At 42.9% G+C, this 15,073-nt stretch overlaps 1 protein-coding gene across 2 annotated transcripts in view; it reads left to right on the forward strand.

Moving 5' to 3' along the window:
• ppm1aa (protein phosphatase, Mg2+/Mn2+ dependent, 1Aa) overlaps positions 1-15,073 on the forward strand; it is a 37,526-nt gene that overhangs the window by 16,369 nt on the left and 6,084 nt on the right. The window contains exon 6 of one of the 2 annotated variants that reach the window (XM_017686837.2): positions 5,899-6,448. The exons of the other annotated variant lie outside the window; for it this stretch is intronic. Within the exon in view, the coding sequence (XP_017542326.1) occupies positions 5,899-5,928 (30 nt within the window). The 3' untranslated portion in view covers positions 5,929-6,448. Of the gene's footprint in view, positions 1-5,898; positions 6,449-15,073 lie in introns of those variants that run through there. 2 annotated transcript variants of the gene reach the window in all.

Genomic DNA, 15,073 nt, shown 5'->3' on the forward strand with positions numbered 1-15,073 from the left:
GACTTTTGAATGGCGGTGCATTCATTCAGAGGGAATAAAAACAGTCCAGTTATCATTTTAGGAAACTTTCAGGATGTTCCGTTTCAGGTTTTCTCCTCCATTCTGCTCATCCCTTCATTTTCCAACCTCTTCTGATTCATAACTGTCTGAACTCGGGGAAGTTTCGTACGTCGTTCTTTCCAGCTTCATAATGCGTAACTGCTTTCATCTTTCATCTCAGACGGGACGATTTTGGTCCTCTCTTTCGTGTGTTCCCCTCAGTCGACTCTCGGAACCAGTTTCTGTCCTTAAATCTGTTTCGGCAGCTTTTGAGTTAAGCAGGTTACGGTTATTAATGGTGAACTTTCTGGTGCTTCTCCTTTAGATAGTGCTTATATAAAGTAAACATGGACAGTTTGGCAATGTGCTGTTGTTGTTATAAGAAAAAAAAAATATATATATATATATATATACACACACACACACACACACATACACACACAGACACAGACAGTGTTCCCTCGCCACTTCGCGGTTCACCTTTCCCGGACTCGGAACATCGCGGGTTTTCAAAAAATATTAATGGAAAAAATACATCGCGGATTTTCGCTACTTCACGGGTTTTCTGCGGAATATATATATATATATATATATATATATATTTGATGATTTTTTACATTAAAAAAACCCAAAATGTATAAAAATATATTTAAAATATTAATTCTAACAATAAAGGAAATGTTATAAATCATAAAATATTACGATTTACAGTAAATAGTGCATATTTACTCGGTTACACACCGAAAACGAGGAGCAGCATCGCCCGCCTGAGACGCCACTTGCCTACACGAGATTGTAAACAACACACAGTAAGTGTAGAACACATGCGCAGAACCGCGTGGGAATGGCTATTAAGGGAATGGGAAAGGTTTATGTAGCGTGAAAGTGTGGGGGAGGGTTTATAAAGCCTTAAATAGTGTATAAATACTTAAATAAATATAGCGCCCCTACTTCGCGGATTTCCGTTTATCACGTCTGGAACGTAACGCCCGTGATAAACGAGGGAACACTGTGTGTGTGTGTGTGTGTGTGTGTGTGTGTGTGTGTGTGTGTGTGTGTGTGAATTTTATATATTTATTTAGCCGCATCATGATGGTCATCAGCACTGGTAGAGTGCAGAGTGCATGTTTCATAATAAGACATTTAGATTTTCTCATTTTATTTAACTTGTTCATTTTTACCAAACGTACAAATGTGAAAAGATCAAATTTCAATGTTTTTATTTGCTGTTTTTATAGCTGTTGTTCCTGATAATTTCAAACCAAAACCTTAAATGAAATATTGTGATACTTTTGCTAAATATTCCATGCTTCATGAGAAATCTACGTGGATTTAAATTTATTTATATATATATATAAATAAGTAAATAAATAAATACATTGCACATGCACACACATACATGCATACATATATATACTGTATATAGGACACACACAGACACACACGAGCAGGGTGATTTAAAAAGATTCCTCTGATTTCTAAATGATTGATTTCTCTTGTGCATCATCACAGATCAGTGCAGTGAGCTGTAAACTGTTTAAATCAGCCTAAAGTTTATTGTGTGATTGTACAAGGTCTCAGTCTGAACCTCCTCCAGCTGGACGGACGACATCAACACCACAGTCAGACTCATCCCAGACTGGACTGAGCGTGTCGGGCGTCGCCGCTCTCACGGCTCTTTCAGTGGGATTTCGGAGATCATCCAGTGCTGTGGAACCAGCGCCGAACGCTCTGAGCTGCTGGAGCTTCACTGCTGATGAAAATCCCGCTGCTCAGTTCTGACGGATTCACTCTTTTTTATATACTCCTCCATGAGGAGACGGCGACCCGAGCAGAAGGTGTGGTGCGTTCTCCACTTCAGCAAGAGTGAAACCGTCTACGTGATTTTCGCCAGCAGTGAAGCTGCTCCCTGCTTAGCCTGTGAATCATGTTTATCCCTAAAACCTCGGATTGTGTTTAGGCTTCATCTATTTTCTGTCGATTTATCTATTCTAAGAGGTTTATCTCTTTAGGTCGGATGGGATTTGTGTTCTGTGCCAGTGTTGAGGAGAGACTGAGTGTTCTGGAGCTTCTCCATCTGCATTTCATCCACCACCCATTTTTGCTTTCACCTTGTCACCAGTTCATCCAGCATTTCTTCCTCTTGATTAACCACACGTTCTTTTAGCTGAGGTGAAATTTGGTGGCGTTTCGTGAGCTGCGCAGTTTTATCGCTTAAAGGAAGAGCTTGGCCAAGCATGCTAGCAGAGAACTTGCAGAGAACAGAATTCCCGTTCTGCAGTGTCTTCCAGGTTTCTCAAACACTAGGGGGCGCTCCTGAGCGAGTCCAAAATGAATGGGTTGATATGGAGCGTTTGAGTAAAATCATAGTTTATAAACGCTGAAACATTTTACTGTAATAGAATTCCTTCATTTCCTGCTCAGCATAAAACATTTTAACAGCGCTGTGATATTTAAGAGCTTTTAATCTCGAGTTATAGGAGTTTAAACCGGCGCCTCCTGTACGTTCATGACAGCCAATGAGCTGCTCCGCTCGCCCGTCAATCATCCCGCTCTAGCAGTAAAGCCCCGCCTCCTGCTGCCTGAAACCCGTTTACTGTAGAATAAAGGAAACACACAGGTGAGTTTTCTCTGCTGTTTTAGTGAAACTCGTCCTCCTGCTGTCTAAAACTAAAGGAACGTTCTGGTTCAGTGATTAGAAACTATTTCAACTTCTCGTTTTTAGCCGTTGAGCTCCATTCACTGAGGACTCGCTCGCAAGCGCCCCCTGCTGTTCAGCAGCCCTGTTTTTGATATAACGGGGGAAATAAGAAGAGGCCAGGCTCCTCATAAACTGGCTCTGATGCTAGATTATCTGGCTAAAAGTCAGTCAAAGCCAGTGGCTGCAAATTGGCAGTATGCCACGTGCATCATGTTAGTGGCTGTTTTATTTTATTGTTAGCTACATTAGCTTCTCTGACTGAGCTGTTCCTTTAACTGGCTGATGCAGACAAAATGTTCTCTTTTAGCTGAAGTGGAATCGGATGGCGTCTCATAAGCTGATCAGTTTACATCAGCCAGTTAAAGGGGAATGCCACCAGTTTCTGTGTTTTTTACATTACTAAATGATGTAAACAGAGTCGGTTTAGTGTGAAACGCTCTATCTAGAGAAACTTACCGAGTCAGAACTGTTCACAGTGGCGGTGATAGGAACCAGACGTCCCTCTAAAAGCTCCTCACAGTGGAGGTGATGGGAACCAGACGTCCCCCTCTAAAAGCTCCTCACAGTGGAGGTGATGGGAACCAGACGTCCCCCTCTAAAAGCTCCTCACAGTGGAGGTGATGGGAACCAGACGTCCCCCTCTAAAAGCTCCTCACAGTGGAGGTGATGGGAACCAGACGTCCCCCTCTAAAAGCTCCTCACAGTGGTGGTGATGGGAACCAGACGTCCCTCTAAAAGCTCCTCACAGTGGTGGTGATGGGAACCAGACGTCCCTCTAAAAGCTCCTACAGAAAGTTCCTACATGAACTGGTTCTGAATTCACTGCCTGATGACTGAGACGCTGTTTTATTAGAGTTTAGAGAACTTCAACTCCATTCATGGTGGAGGGAGACATGCAGGGCGCTGTGCGGCAAAATAGTCCCCAAAGAAAACTCATTATTCCAGATTTCCCACTATTTTCCATCATCAACATTCCATATAAGCTCAGAAGACTCGTGTAGGTTCTCTGGTGGTTCTGGATGGTAAATAAAGTGTCTATATCTGTGTTGTAGTCATGGAGACGCCTGGTTCCCATCACCACCACAGTAAAGACGTCTGAACCGTTTCACACCAAACCCTCTGGATCTCTCTGTTTACACCTCACACACTGAGTTATGGAGTTTTTTTTTGGAAAATCAGCGGAATTCCCCTTTAAAGGAATAGTTTGGTCGTAGAAGCTACTGCTGCAAGTAATAAACATCATGCTGATGAAACGAATGCAAGGTAGTAGTTGTCTAGCAAGAGGCTGTTTGCATCGCTTTCATTTGTTGTTAACTTCTTCTGATTGCACTCTTCCTTTAACGCCACTCAAATGTTTTAGCTGAGGTGGAATTCTGTAGGACTGCTTAACCTCTAATGCTCGTGGGTATATTTGGGTTTGTCCATCTGAAATTTCGTGACCAAATCGTTAGGCAAATTATTCAGTAACTACATGAAATAAATGTACATTTTATTTATTTATTTATTGTAAAAGCCCCTCAGATTATCAGAACGTGTGTTTTATGATCTCCACATTTCACCACACGCTCACAATTCACCGCTGAGAGCCAAAAATCTGCGCCGCTCTTTGTGTTGTTCTCTAAAAGTGATGTTTCCAGAGCAGATCACTGAAGAGACGCCGTCTGTTTATAGTTTAGAGCCCAGATTTGGGGAAAAACGGCTCGACTTTCAGTAGAAAAACAAAGTTCAGCTTCTTTTATTATAAGGGTTTAAAATGACGTCACCGTCTATTAGACTGGAGAGAAGAGCTACAGCCTCACACGACGCCCAGCTTCTGAATGGAGCTTATGGAGTATGAACGTTATGAAGAACATGACCGAGTGCGGTTTGGACCCACCGGTGGTTCCGAGGAGCTGAAGAGGTGTAAAGAATAGAGTGACTTTGTTTTCTTCTGTCAGCAACATTAGCCTCTCTGATCTGTACCTTGAACTGTTCTCTTAAAAAAAAACATGGTTCTTCGGGGGTTCTTCAGTAAAGGGAATGATTCTGCTTAGAACCATGAGTTCATCTATGGTGATGTTGTCAAGCTTGTAACAATAGCAGAACCCTTTTTGGTACTTTTATAGAACCATTTTCAAAAAGGCTGTGCTGAACCATAAATCAGTCCGAAGAACCATTTCACCATGCAGAGAACCATTTAAGCATGAAATAGTTGTATATGTAACTCCTGGTTCTAAATGCAGCCGTTGCCTTTTTAAAGAACCCTTTAAGAACCACCTTTTTAGAGTGTGTAGTTGGCGACCGTTTTCTTTCTAGCAACATTTAGCTTCTCTGACTTTTAACTGCACTATTAAAAAGGACGGTACCTCAAGGGTGCTTTAGGACAGGGAGTAGTTCTGTTTAGAACCATGGGTTCTATATGGAGACCATTTCATGGCTCTTCAGATTGATGGAGAATGTGTTGTCTATGGTTCTTTGTGGCGCCACAGAGGGTTGTGCTATTGTGGTGATGTTGAGATTGCAACAGTAGAACCCTTTTTGGTGCTACATAGAACCATATACCCTATACAACCATATACAACACGTTCTCCATCAGTCTGAAGAGCCTTTTCACCATGCAGAGAACCCTTTAAGCATGACATGTTTTTATATAGAACTCATGGCTCTAAATACAACCATTCCCTTTACTACAGAACCCTTGAAGAACCCTTTAGTTTTTTTTTAGTGTGTAGTTCTTTTAACTGCACCGTTAAAAAGGATGGTTCTTTGAGGGTTTCTTACGAAGGCAGTGGATGGATGAGAGATTAATGGAGAATATGTTGTATGTGGTTCTGTATAGCACCAAAAGGGCTGTGCTGTTGTGACTGTTGTGCTTGCAACAATAGAACCCTTATTGGTGCCACATAGAACCACATACAACACATTCTCCATCAGTCAGAGCCATTTCGCCCTGCGAAGAACCTTTTAAGCATGGAATGTTTCTACATAGAGCTCATGGTTCTGAATATAACCACTGCCTTTACTAAAGAACCCTTAAAGAACCCTTGAGGAACCGTCTTTAAGTGTGCAGTAAAGCAACATTAGCTTCTCTGAGCTGCTCCTTTGACTGGCTGGTGTTTTAGCTGAGGTGGAGTTGGGTGACGTCTCACCAGCTGCTGTTCCTCCTCTCTCCACTCAAGGATTCCGCGTCCACAGACGACATGTGGTAGCGTTGATCTTTTAAACCGGGACACACAGTTTACAACCCTCCAGAACCCGCACCAGACCCACTACAGCTTCGGCTCTGCCCAGACGACCCCGGACCGCTCGGAAGGACGTGCGAGAGGAGGAAAACCTTTCATTTCTCCGCTCACGCCATCCACACTTCTCCAGAAAGTGGATCGACGTCCATACCCTCTCTCTCTCTCTCTCACCTGTTATAAACCCAGTGTCCCTCGACCCGCATCGTCTCCCTCCCCAGACCCGCAGCTAAAGAGTCACCGTTTTGTTTTTTCCTTCATTTTTTTTTGTTTTTCTCTGATTTTTTTGGGCTGTAATTAATTCGATTCACATTTCCTTGTGTGTTTGTATATTTGTTGTTTTTTTTTTTTTTTATTGTGTTTTTTTTTTTGTGAAGTGCAATTGTCTTGTACAAAGAAAAAGCCTGTATCAAATGCAGCTTGACATTAAATAAATAAAAAAATAATAACGAAAAACTACAAAACGTAAAAAAGCAAGACAAAAAAAAAAGACAGGAAAGAGCAAAACTTTATGCACTATCTGCCTTTCTGTTCCTTAAACCCCAGAAACGAAAAGCTCTGCGTCAAGCCTCCTCCTCGCTCCGCTGTTCCGTATCGCCTTCCCCACGTTTTCATTTTTTAAAACGGAAAAAACAAAAAAAAGGTCAGTTTTTTTTTTTTCTTCTTTTATTTTTTATTTTTTGCTCATGAAATAAAACGGGTAAACAAATACAGGCACACGACGCCGAACGCTTGCTTTTTTTTTTAATTTTTATTTTATTTTTAATTTTTTTTTGTACATAAAATTATTTGAATGTTTTGTTTTTCTTTCCTCCTTATCGGCACATAGGATGCAGCAGCGGTGGTGTGCGCGTGCCACTGTCCTGTCTCACTCGCTACTGTCGTTTTGAGTTTTGTTAAAGGATGTTTTATTGTTTGTGTGTTTTTATTTTTTTAAAAATCCATTTTAACTCTTCCTTAAAAACCAAGCTAAGCTCAAACGTGTGTGTGTGTGTGTGTGTGTGTGTTTGTCAGCGCTCGCGTGAGAGAGAACAGGATGACGTGTTATTAGCATGAGAAATAGTTTTGTTTTTTTTTTCCATTAAAAAAAAAAAACCCGGCTCCTCTTTTTTCCTTTCATCTCGACTCTTTTTATGCAGAATTTCTCTCGTTTTGTGGACCTAATCTAGACTAGAGCTTTACGCCGATCTCGCTTCGCGCCCGCTCCCCCGGGTTTCAGCCGCGTGGTGTAGTGCTGGACTTCGTCTCCTCGCGTTTTCTCAGCACTTTTTTTTTTTTAATAATTATTATTATTGTGAAACGGACTTGGGAGCTTAAAGGAAAAGCTTGACCAAACTTGCTGACATTGAACGGAAGCTGGTAGCGGTCAGTGGTTTGCCTCCTGCTGGCTTGGTAGCTGCTTGTTTTCTTCGTCTAGACGACGCAAGGTGTGGCAACTTTTAGCACGCCGCCTTTTTTTAGATTTCATTTTTGCTCTTTTTTTTTTTTTTTTTTTTTGGTTTTCCCGGCTGAGACGGTGCCCAACGAGTGTAAACGTGTGTGTGTGTGAGGGAGGGAGGGAATGCCAACAGGTGTGGCTCAGTTTGTGTGGCTGATTGTTTCATTTCGTCGTGCTGGTTTGTAAAGGACTTTTATTTTGGCTGGTGGCAGATATGAGTGAGATTTTTCTTCCATGTTAGTTGATGCAAATGTGCAGATCTTGAATGTTGTGCTAATTAGCAAATAGACACACCCTTGGCCTCTACTACCAACTTACTGTTCCTCTCTTCAGTTTTACTCTCTTTTGATTTTTAGAATTAGTTTTATAGTTTTGATCAGACTTTCAACGAAGAACAAACGGAGAGCTTGTCTGGTTTTTGGAGCGCGTGTCTTGTTTCTTGGCTCTGGGAAGTTTTTGTGTCTCTTACTAATTAGGGAACACGTCAGAACACTGTTTGCTGCTAGAGTGTGATTGATTGGTTGATTGATTAATAGATTGATCGGTTGAGATATTGGGTGATTGATTAGACAGATGAAATCTTTATTTGAACCTTCCCCAGTTGGCTTATCCAGGCTCCGCCTACAAATGCTGCTGTGAGGGTGGTCAAGCTTTCAACCCAACAACTCGGTTTGTATCGAAATGCGTGAAATAAATGTAACAATTTAACAAAGTTAACAATATTTAGGTGTTTTGCGAATTTCATGTGATATTTATTGTTATGGCCGAGTGGTTACGCCGCTAGGTTAGCGTCATTTTCATTCTAGCTAGTGTCAGTTAAAAGCCTGGAAGTGATTGGCCAGTTAGCGGTCAGCTGATGGCGCTGATACAGCTTGAACTCAAATAAACATGATATAAATATGAATAAATTATTAGCAAACGTCAATTGAACAACTTGCTCACCGCCGCCCTCTAAAGGCGTCATTAACAGACACACATTGCTCACTGCCGCCCTCTAAAGGCGTCATTGACGAACGTCGCTCACTGCCGCCCTCTAAAGGCGTCATTAACAGACACACATTGCTCACTGCCGCCCTCTAAAGGCGTCATTGACTAACGTCGCTCACTGCCGCCCTCTAAAGGCGTCGTTAACAGACACACATTGCTCACTGCCGCCCTCTAAAGGCGTCATTAACACACACACATTGCTCACTGCCGCCCTCTAAAGGCGTCATTGACGAACGTCGCTAACTGCCGCCCTCTAAAGGATTCAGACAATAAACGTCGCTCACCGCCGCCCTCTAAAGGTGCTCTTTAGACAAACGTCACTCACCGCCGCCCTCTAAAGGTGCTCTTTAGACAAACGTCGCTCACCGCCGCCCTCTAAAGGTGTCCTTTAGACAAACGTTGCTCACCGCCGCCCTCTAAAGGTGTCCTTTAGACAAACGTCACTCACCGCCGCCCTCTAAAGGTGTCCTTTAGACAAACGTCGCTCACCGCTGCCCTCTAAAGGCGCTCTTTAGACAAACGTCGCTCACCGCCGCCCTCTAAAGGTGTCCTTTAGACAAACGTCGCTCACCGCCGCCCTCTAAAGGTGCTCTTTAGACAAACGTCGCTCACCGCCGCCCTCTAAAGGCGCTCTTTAGACAAACGTCGCTCACCGCCGCCCTCTAAAGGTGTCCTTTAGACAAACGTCGTTCACCGCCGCCCTCTAAAGGTGCCCTTTAGACAAACGTCACTCACCGCCGCCCTCTAAAGGTGTCCTTTAGACAAACGTCGCTCACCGCCGCCCTCTAAAGGTGTCCTTTAGACAAACGTCGCTCACCGCCGACCTCTAAAGGCGTCCTTTAGACAAACGTCACTCACCGCTGCCCTCTAAAGGTGTCCTTTAGACAAACGTCGCTCACCGCCACCCTCTAAAGGCGTCAATGACTAACGTCGCTCACCGCCGCCCTCTAAAGGATTCAGACAATAAACGTCGCTCACCGCCGCCCTCTAAAGGCGCCCTTTAGACAAACGTCGCTCACCGCCGCCCTCTAAAGGTGCCCTTTAGACAAACGTCGCTCACCGCCGCCCTCTAAAGGCGTCAATGACTAACGTCGCTCACCGCCGCCCTCTAAAGGTGCCCTTTAGACAAACGTCGCTCACCGCCGCCCTCTAAAGGTGTCCTTTAGACAAACGTCGCTCACCGCCGCCCTCTAAAGGTGTTAACATCCAATAAGTAAATGTCACTGCTGCCCTCTGAAGGTGTCATTGGCAAACATCAAATAAACAAACATTACTAGCTGCTTTCCTGTAAAGGCGTCGTCGTAAGCGCAGTGGTAAATGCATTTCCTGCTTCATTTATTTGCCGTAACCCAACGAAATGCACCCAATTTGTTTTCCGTTTGTTGCGCCATAAACGTATGAACATAAATGAATTGCGATCAGGCGATTGTGCAGTGATTGTGCAGTGATTGTGGCAGGCCCTGTGAAGTCATAGTGCAGCTCGGTAGCATAACGTCAACAGTAATGCAGCTTCACTGCAGTAGATGCGTAAGGAGGTAGTTGTGGGCGGAGCTTGGGCGGGACAATTGCATAATGCTGTACGACCCCTGTAGATTTGACCTGAACGTTCTTTTCTGCAGAGAGAAAGTGAGACAGAAATGGTTACTGTACTTATATATAAAACATTTGTTTTTCCCATATTTGCCTGAAATTTGATGTGGCTAAACTGTTTGTGTAACTCACAGAGGTGTATGTGTCCATCCCCGCTACGATAGCGTTGCTAGGAATAGATTTCAGTCTGACTACTTTTTTTTTTTTTGTTTGTTTGTTTTGTTTATTTTGGACATAGTAAACCTGCCCAGTGTATTTGAGAGCTTATGTGGGAGCAGTTTTATAGTCATTTTATTATTATTTTTTTTAAACGTAAGCCTTGAGTTGTCTTTCTTGAACCTCACAGGGTAATTTATTAAAAATTTATTAAAATCTATTAAAATTTGAAATGTAACAAAACTGACAATCTTAACATTGTACAGCTGATCTCAACACAAAGTGCCCCCCCCCACCCCCGACCATGTAAGTTTGGCCAAATAGTGAGCAGACGGCCCTTTAAGGGCGTTGAAGGCTGGCTATTTTTGTAGTAATATAATAGATATTGTTCTAAAATGAGCAGAAATCACAATATTAGTCTGAGAAAATGAAAGAAATGTGCTGTTATACACATTTTTAAAGTGTGTAAAATATCTGCTTTATGAGACTGGACCTGACATGCGATGACTCTAAAAGGAAACTGTTGATGCTTTTAACTTCTGAATAAAGCATTTATAACACGGCACCTACCAGTGATGTTATTAAAACACTACCGTGGTGATTGACTGGACCATCCTGTGCGTTTCAGGGCTGAAATTTGGTACCAAAAACACGGCCGTTTCAAGAAAGATCGGTTCATAAGCTGAGACGACGCGGTCGAAAGAAATTCAAACGCTTTGTCTGTTTCTTTCGGCTGGTTTTGCGCTTCCGGATGCGTTACGGATGCTTTTAGCCAGTTTCAGTAACGCGATAAAGACAAACACTGCATAACACTTAACCATGAATAACCCTAAATACATGTTTATGTTGGTGGTAGGGTTGCCAGATCACCGTGTTACAGCATCAGCACAGGCGCACACATGCTGTTACAACCCAACTGCCTACACGAGAGGTCATTTCCGCAGATGAGGCTCGGCCCTGGACCGTTTTGCACTCTTACTCGTGATGTTTTTTCATTGAAAATCCTGTTTATTTTCCATTTAGGGTTCATCTACAGCCGGTAACGCTGCTCTCTGTGTGCAGGTCACAACAACACAACCTTCTGAATGTGTTTCGGTTTCGGATCCTGTAGTTAAAGAAGCGGACATGGCCTTTTCATGTAAATACCATGCGGTTAACTTTAGCCTTAATCCCCCCGGAACCCCTCGTCCACCGGCTCCCCTTATCCCGATTAAAGCGATGGTTTAGTGCGAAAACAAGCGTACAGTTTTACCTGGAGCTGAAATGTAGTCGACGAGGCTTCTTTGGGGTCTGAAGTTTTGCTTCTTTCATTTTTTTTTTTTTGCATCTTTAGGCCGAGCAGCGGCAGAAGCCGCATGTTGAGAGCGTGCGACCGTTTCTGTCCATGCTACTGTGTTTTCTATCACTGCATAAAAGAAGCGGGAGGACTCCTCCACGGTCGGGGGCACCGTTTCTTTTCAGAGCGCAGTTCAGTTTATTAACTCTAAAGCACGACCGGTGTGTCGCGTATGATCCTATCAGTGGGTTCTTCTTTAAAAAAGGTCACAGGCTGAATAAAATTCTCTAAATCCTTCAGCTTAGATCACTTTCTTTATATCTCACACGAACACAGCAGCGGTATTGAGCAACGCTTTCTTCTGTCGGCCTTAAAGGGGAATACCACTAATTATTATTATTATTATTATTATTATTATTTAAATGTCTGTGTACAGACATCGTTCAGAGCAGTCTGGTTTGGAACACTCCGTTCTAGATAAACTGACCGAGTCAGAACCGTCCACAGTGGTGGTGATGGGAACCAGACGTCCCTCTAAAAGCTCCTACAGAAAGTTCCTACATGAACTGGTTCTGAATTCACTGCCTGATGACTGAGACGCTGTTTTATGAGAGTTTAGAGAACTTCAACTCCATTCATGGTGGAGGGAGACATGCAGGGCGCTGTGCGGCAAAATAGTCCCCAAAGAAAACTCATTATTCCAGATTTTCCACTATTTTCCATCATCAACATTCCATATAAGCTCAGAAGACTCGTGTAGGTTCTCTGGTGGTTCTGGATGGTAAATTAAATGTTGGCATTTCTATCACCATCACTGTAAACTGGTGGATTTCCCTTTTAATGTGTGCAGTTTGACACGGTGTGATGATTTATGCTGTTGGCACCAAGATAAATACTGTAATACATAAATTATTAATGATGCTACTGTTTTTCGCCAAAACTACAGAAGAAAACTTCAGACACATGTTGGCTGATCAGCTACATTTCCGATACGAGTGGGAAAACTGTATGTTTGTTTGTTTGTATATTTTTTTTTGTCAGATTATCGCTTTAAATGAGGATGTGCGTATGAACGTTTTAGTGTAAACGAAACCCCAGTGCTGAACCTCGTGCTTTTGTGTGAAGGGCGACCAGTTTCACAACTCATTCAGTGGTGTGTCCACTCACTCGACTTAAACACACACACACACACACACTCACACACACACACTCACACGCCCACTCCCACGTGACCCCGACCTCTTTTCTTTTCTGCACGTTGATTGGGTTCGGTTGATTTTAGCGAACAGTTGCCCTCCTAAGCTATTTTTATTAAATGATTAATATGTATATTTGTATTTTCATTATAAATATGTACACAGAATGATGTGAGTAATCAAGGAAAATCGCTCCCTCTCCTAACACATTGTGACCCCCAACACAGGCATCCTTTAACTGTCTGACTTTTTTTTTGTTTTTTGTTTTTTTTGGGTTCTTGTCAATCTTTTCAGACTGGAAATAAAACCTATTTTATTTGAAAAAGTTTGTGGTATTTATTCCTTGGTCACTTGTGTGGTAAAGTTGGTGTTTTTTTTAATGGTATAATTAAGCGTGAGCTGATAAATGTGCTGTGTTCTGTCTCAACATCGGTCCCCGAGTGACGGTTCTGCAGTATTGTTCTTTTATTTTACATGTTTTATGTATTTTGAGTTGCTTGTTTTCCTTCCGCCTTGGAGCCAATAGACTCCTTGCGGAAAAGCTTTTCAGAGAAAATTTTTTCCACGTTTAAAATGCCATTAAATGTGGACAAAGTCAGTTCGATGAATTTTCAATGCACCTGTTTCTGTTTCTTCGTTCTGCAGCTTGTTTAACCCTTAAATCCCAGCCATATTGCTTAGTAAATACAAAAACTGCAATGCAAACTGGGATCTATACAATTTTATATTTATACTTTTATTGCTTTGCCCTGTCACTTAAAATTAAGTGTATATACTTCACTCAAGGATGGTTAAAATTCTAATTAACAAATAAAATGTACATATAAACACATGCACACAGTTCTCCAGCTGGCAGGAGTAAAACATCCCTGACTGTGTTAAGTAGTTCAATGTTTTGTGGCCCAGTCTGACTCCAGTGTTGTGATGCAAAGATTTGTGGTGTTTTCAAGCTCCACTGTTGCTGTCTGTGAGAAGTGTGCCGGTTCATGGCCCAGTCAAACTCCACCACTGCTGTGAGAAGTGTGCCGGGTCACTGCCCAGTCAAACTCCTTCATTGCTGTGAGAAGGGCCCCGGTGATGGCCCAGTCAAACTCTTCCATTGCTGTGAGAAGGGCCCCGTTCATTGCCCAGTCAATCTCCACTACTGCTGTGAGAAGTGTGCCGGGTCACTGCCCAGTCAAACTCCTTCATTGCTGTGAGAAGGGCCCCGGTGATGGCCCAGTCAAACATTTCCATTGCTGTGAGAAGGGCCCCGTTCATGGCCCAGTCAATCTCCACTACTGCTGTGAGAAGCGTGCCGGGTCACGGCCCAGTTGAACTCCACTGCTGCTGTGAGAAATGTCCTGGCTCTTTGTTCTTTCAGACTCCTTACTCATGGGGAAAGTGTTCTAGCTTGCAGCCCTGTCAAACTGCACTATTGCTGTGGGACGTGTCATGGCCCAGACAGACTCCACTTGCGCTGAGAGGTGTCCGGGGTGGCAACCCAGTCAGACTCCACTACTGCTTTACATGATGTTCTGGCACTTGGCCCAGTAGCAGTCAGGCTCCATACTCACAGTGCTATGAAGTGTCCTGGCTTGCAGCCGAGTCAGACTCAAAGTGAGAAATGTCCCGGCTCGTGAGGGAAATGAAGAAAAAAAATTATTGAATGACAACAAAAAATTAAAGCCGTAAAGCCGTAAAGCCGTAATGTGAAGCAGCAGCTAAAATGTGCTCGGCGCCCTTTTGTGTCTTTATTTCCTTCTCCAACTCTCTTCAGTCTCTTTTGCAACTTCTTAAACATTTTTTAACCGTTCTTTAATCAGACATTCCGTCATCTTTCTAATTTGAGTGGTTTCCGCCCAAATTTTACTTTAAATGCCATCTTTTCACCTTTACCATGTGCTCTACCTGCCTTTATACGCTCGATTTATTCTTTTTACGCTTTTTTTCTGTATTTGTGTTTAATATTTTTTATCCTGTCCACCTGAATTCATGGACTTGAACGCATGTCCTTTCATCCTTTCTCTTCAGCTGTGAGCAGAAAGCGTTTGGAGGTGCTGTTTTGTCTTCGTTGTTCTCAAGGACCCAGATATCTCCACTACTTTTGTTCTCCAGCCGTGATATCAATTCTTTTTGGTACTTTTTCTTACTTTTCATTTTCTGATTTGGAACCGATTCGGTGCTTCTCTTGTTTTCTTTCTGTCCTTCCAGTTCTTTCATCCTTCAAAAGTTATTTAACTTCTAGGACAAATCGAATGGGTTGTAATATTCATTTAGGTTTCTTTTAGGTTCCTCTTCAGTCAGTCGAATATGCTGGTGTGTTGTTCTACATCAGCAGCAGTTAAGGCCGTGTGGTAATCAACACGGGCTTCTATAAGTTTTTTCGGCCGTGGCACTGTTATTATATGACCTTGCACACTGCCGCTTTAAAGCATTGTGGTCTACACGCACGTCCTGATCAACAAGTCTTGCACAGCTGGGATGAAGTCA

This window comes from Pygocentrus nattereri, chromosome 5 (assembly GCF_015220715.1).
Source record: "Pygocentrus nattereri isolate fPygNat1 chromosome 5, fPygNat1.pri, whole genome shotgun sequence".
Classification (NCBI taxonomy): Eukaryota; Metazoa; Chordata; class Actinopteri; order Characiformes; family Serrasalmidae; genus Pygocentrus; species Pygocentrus nattereri.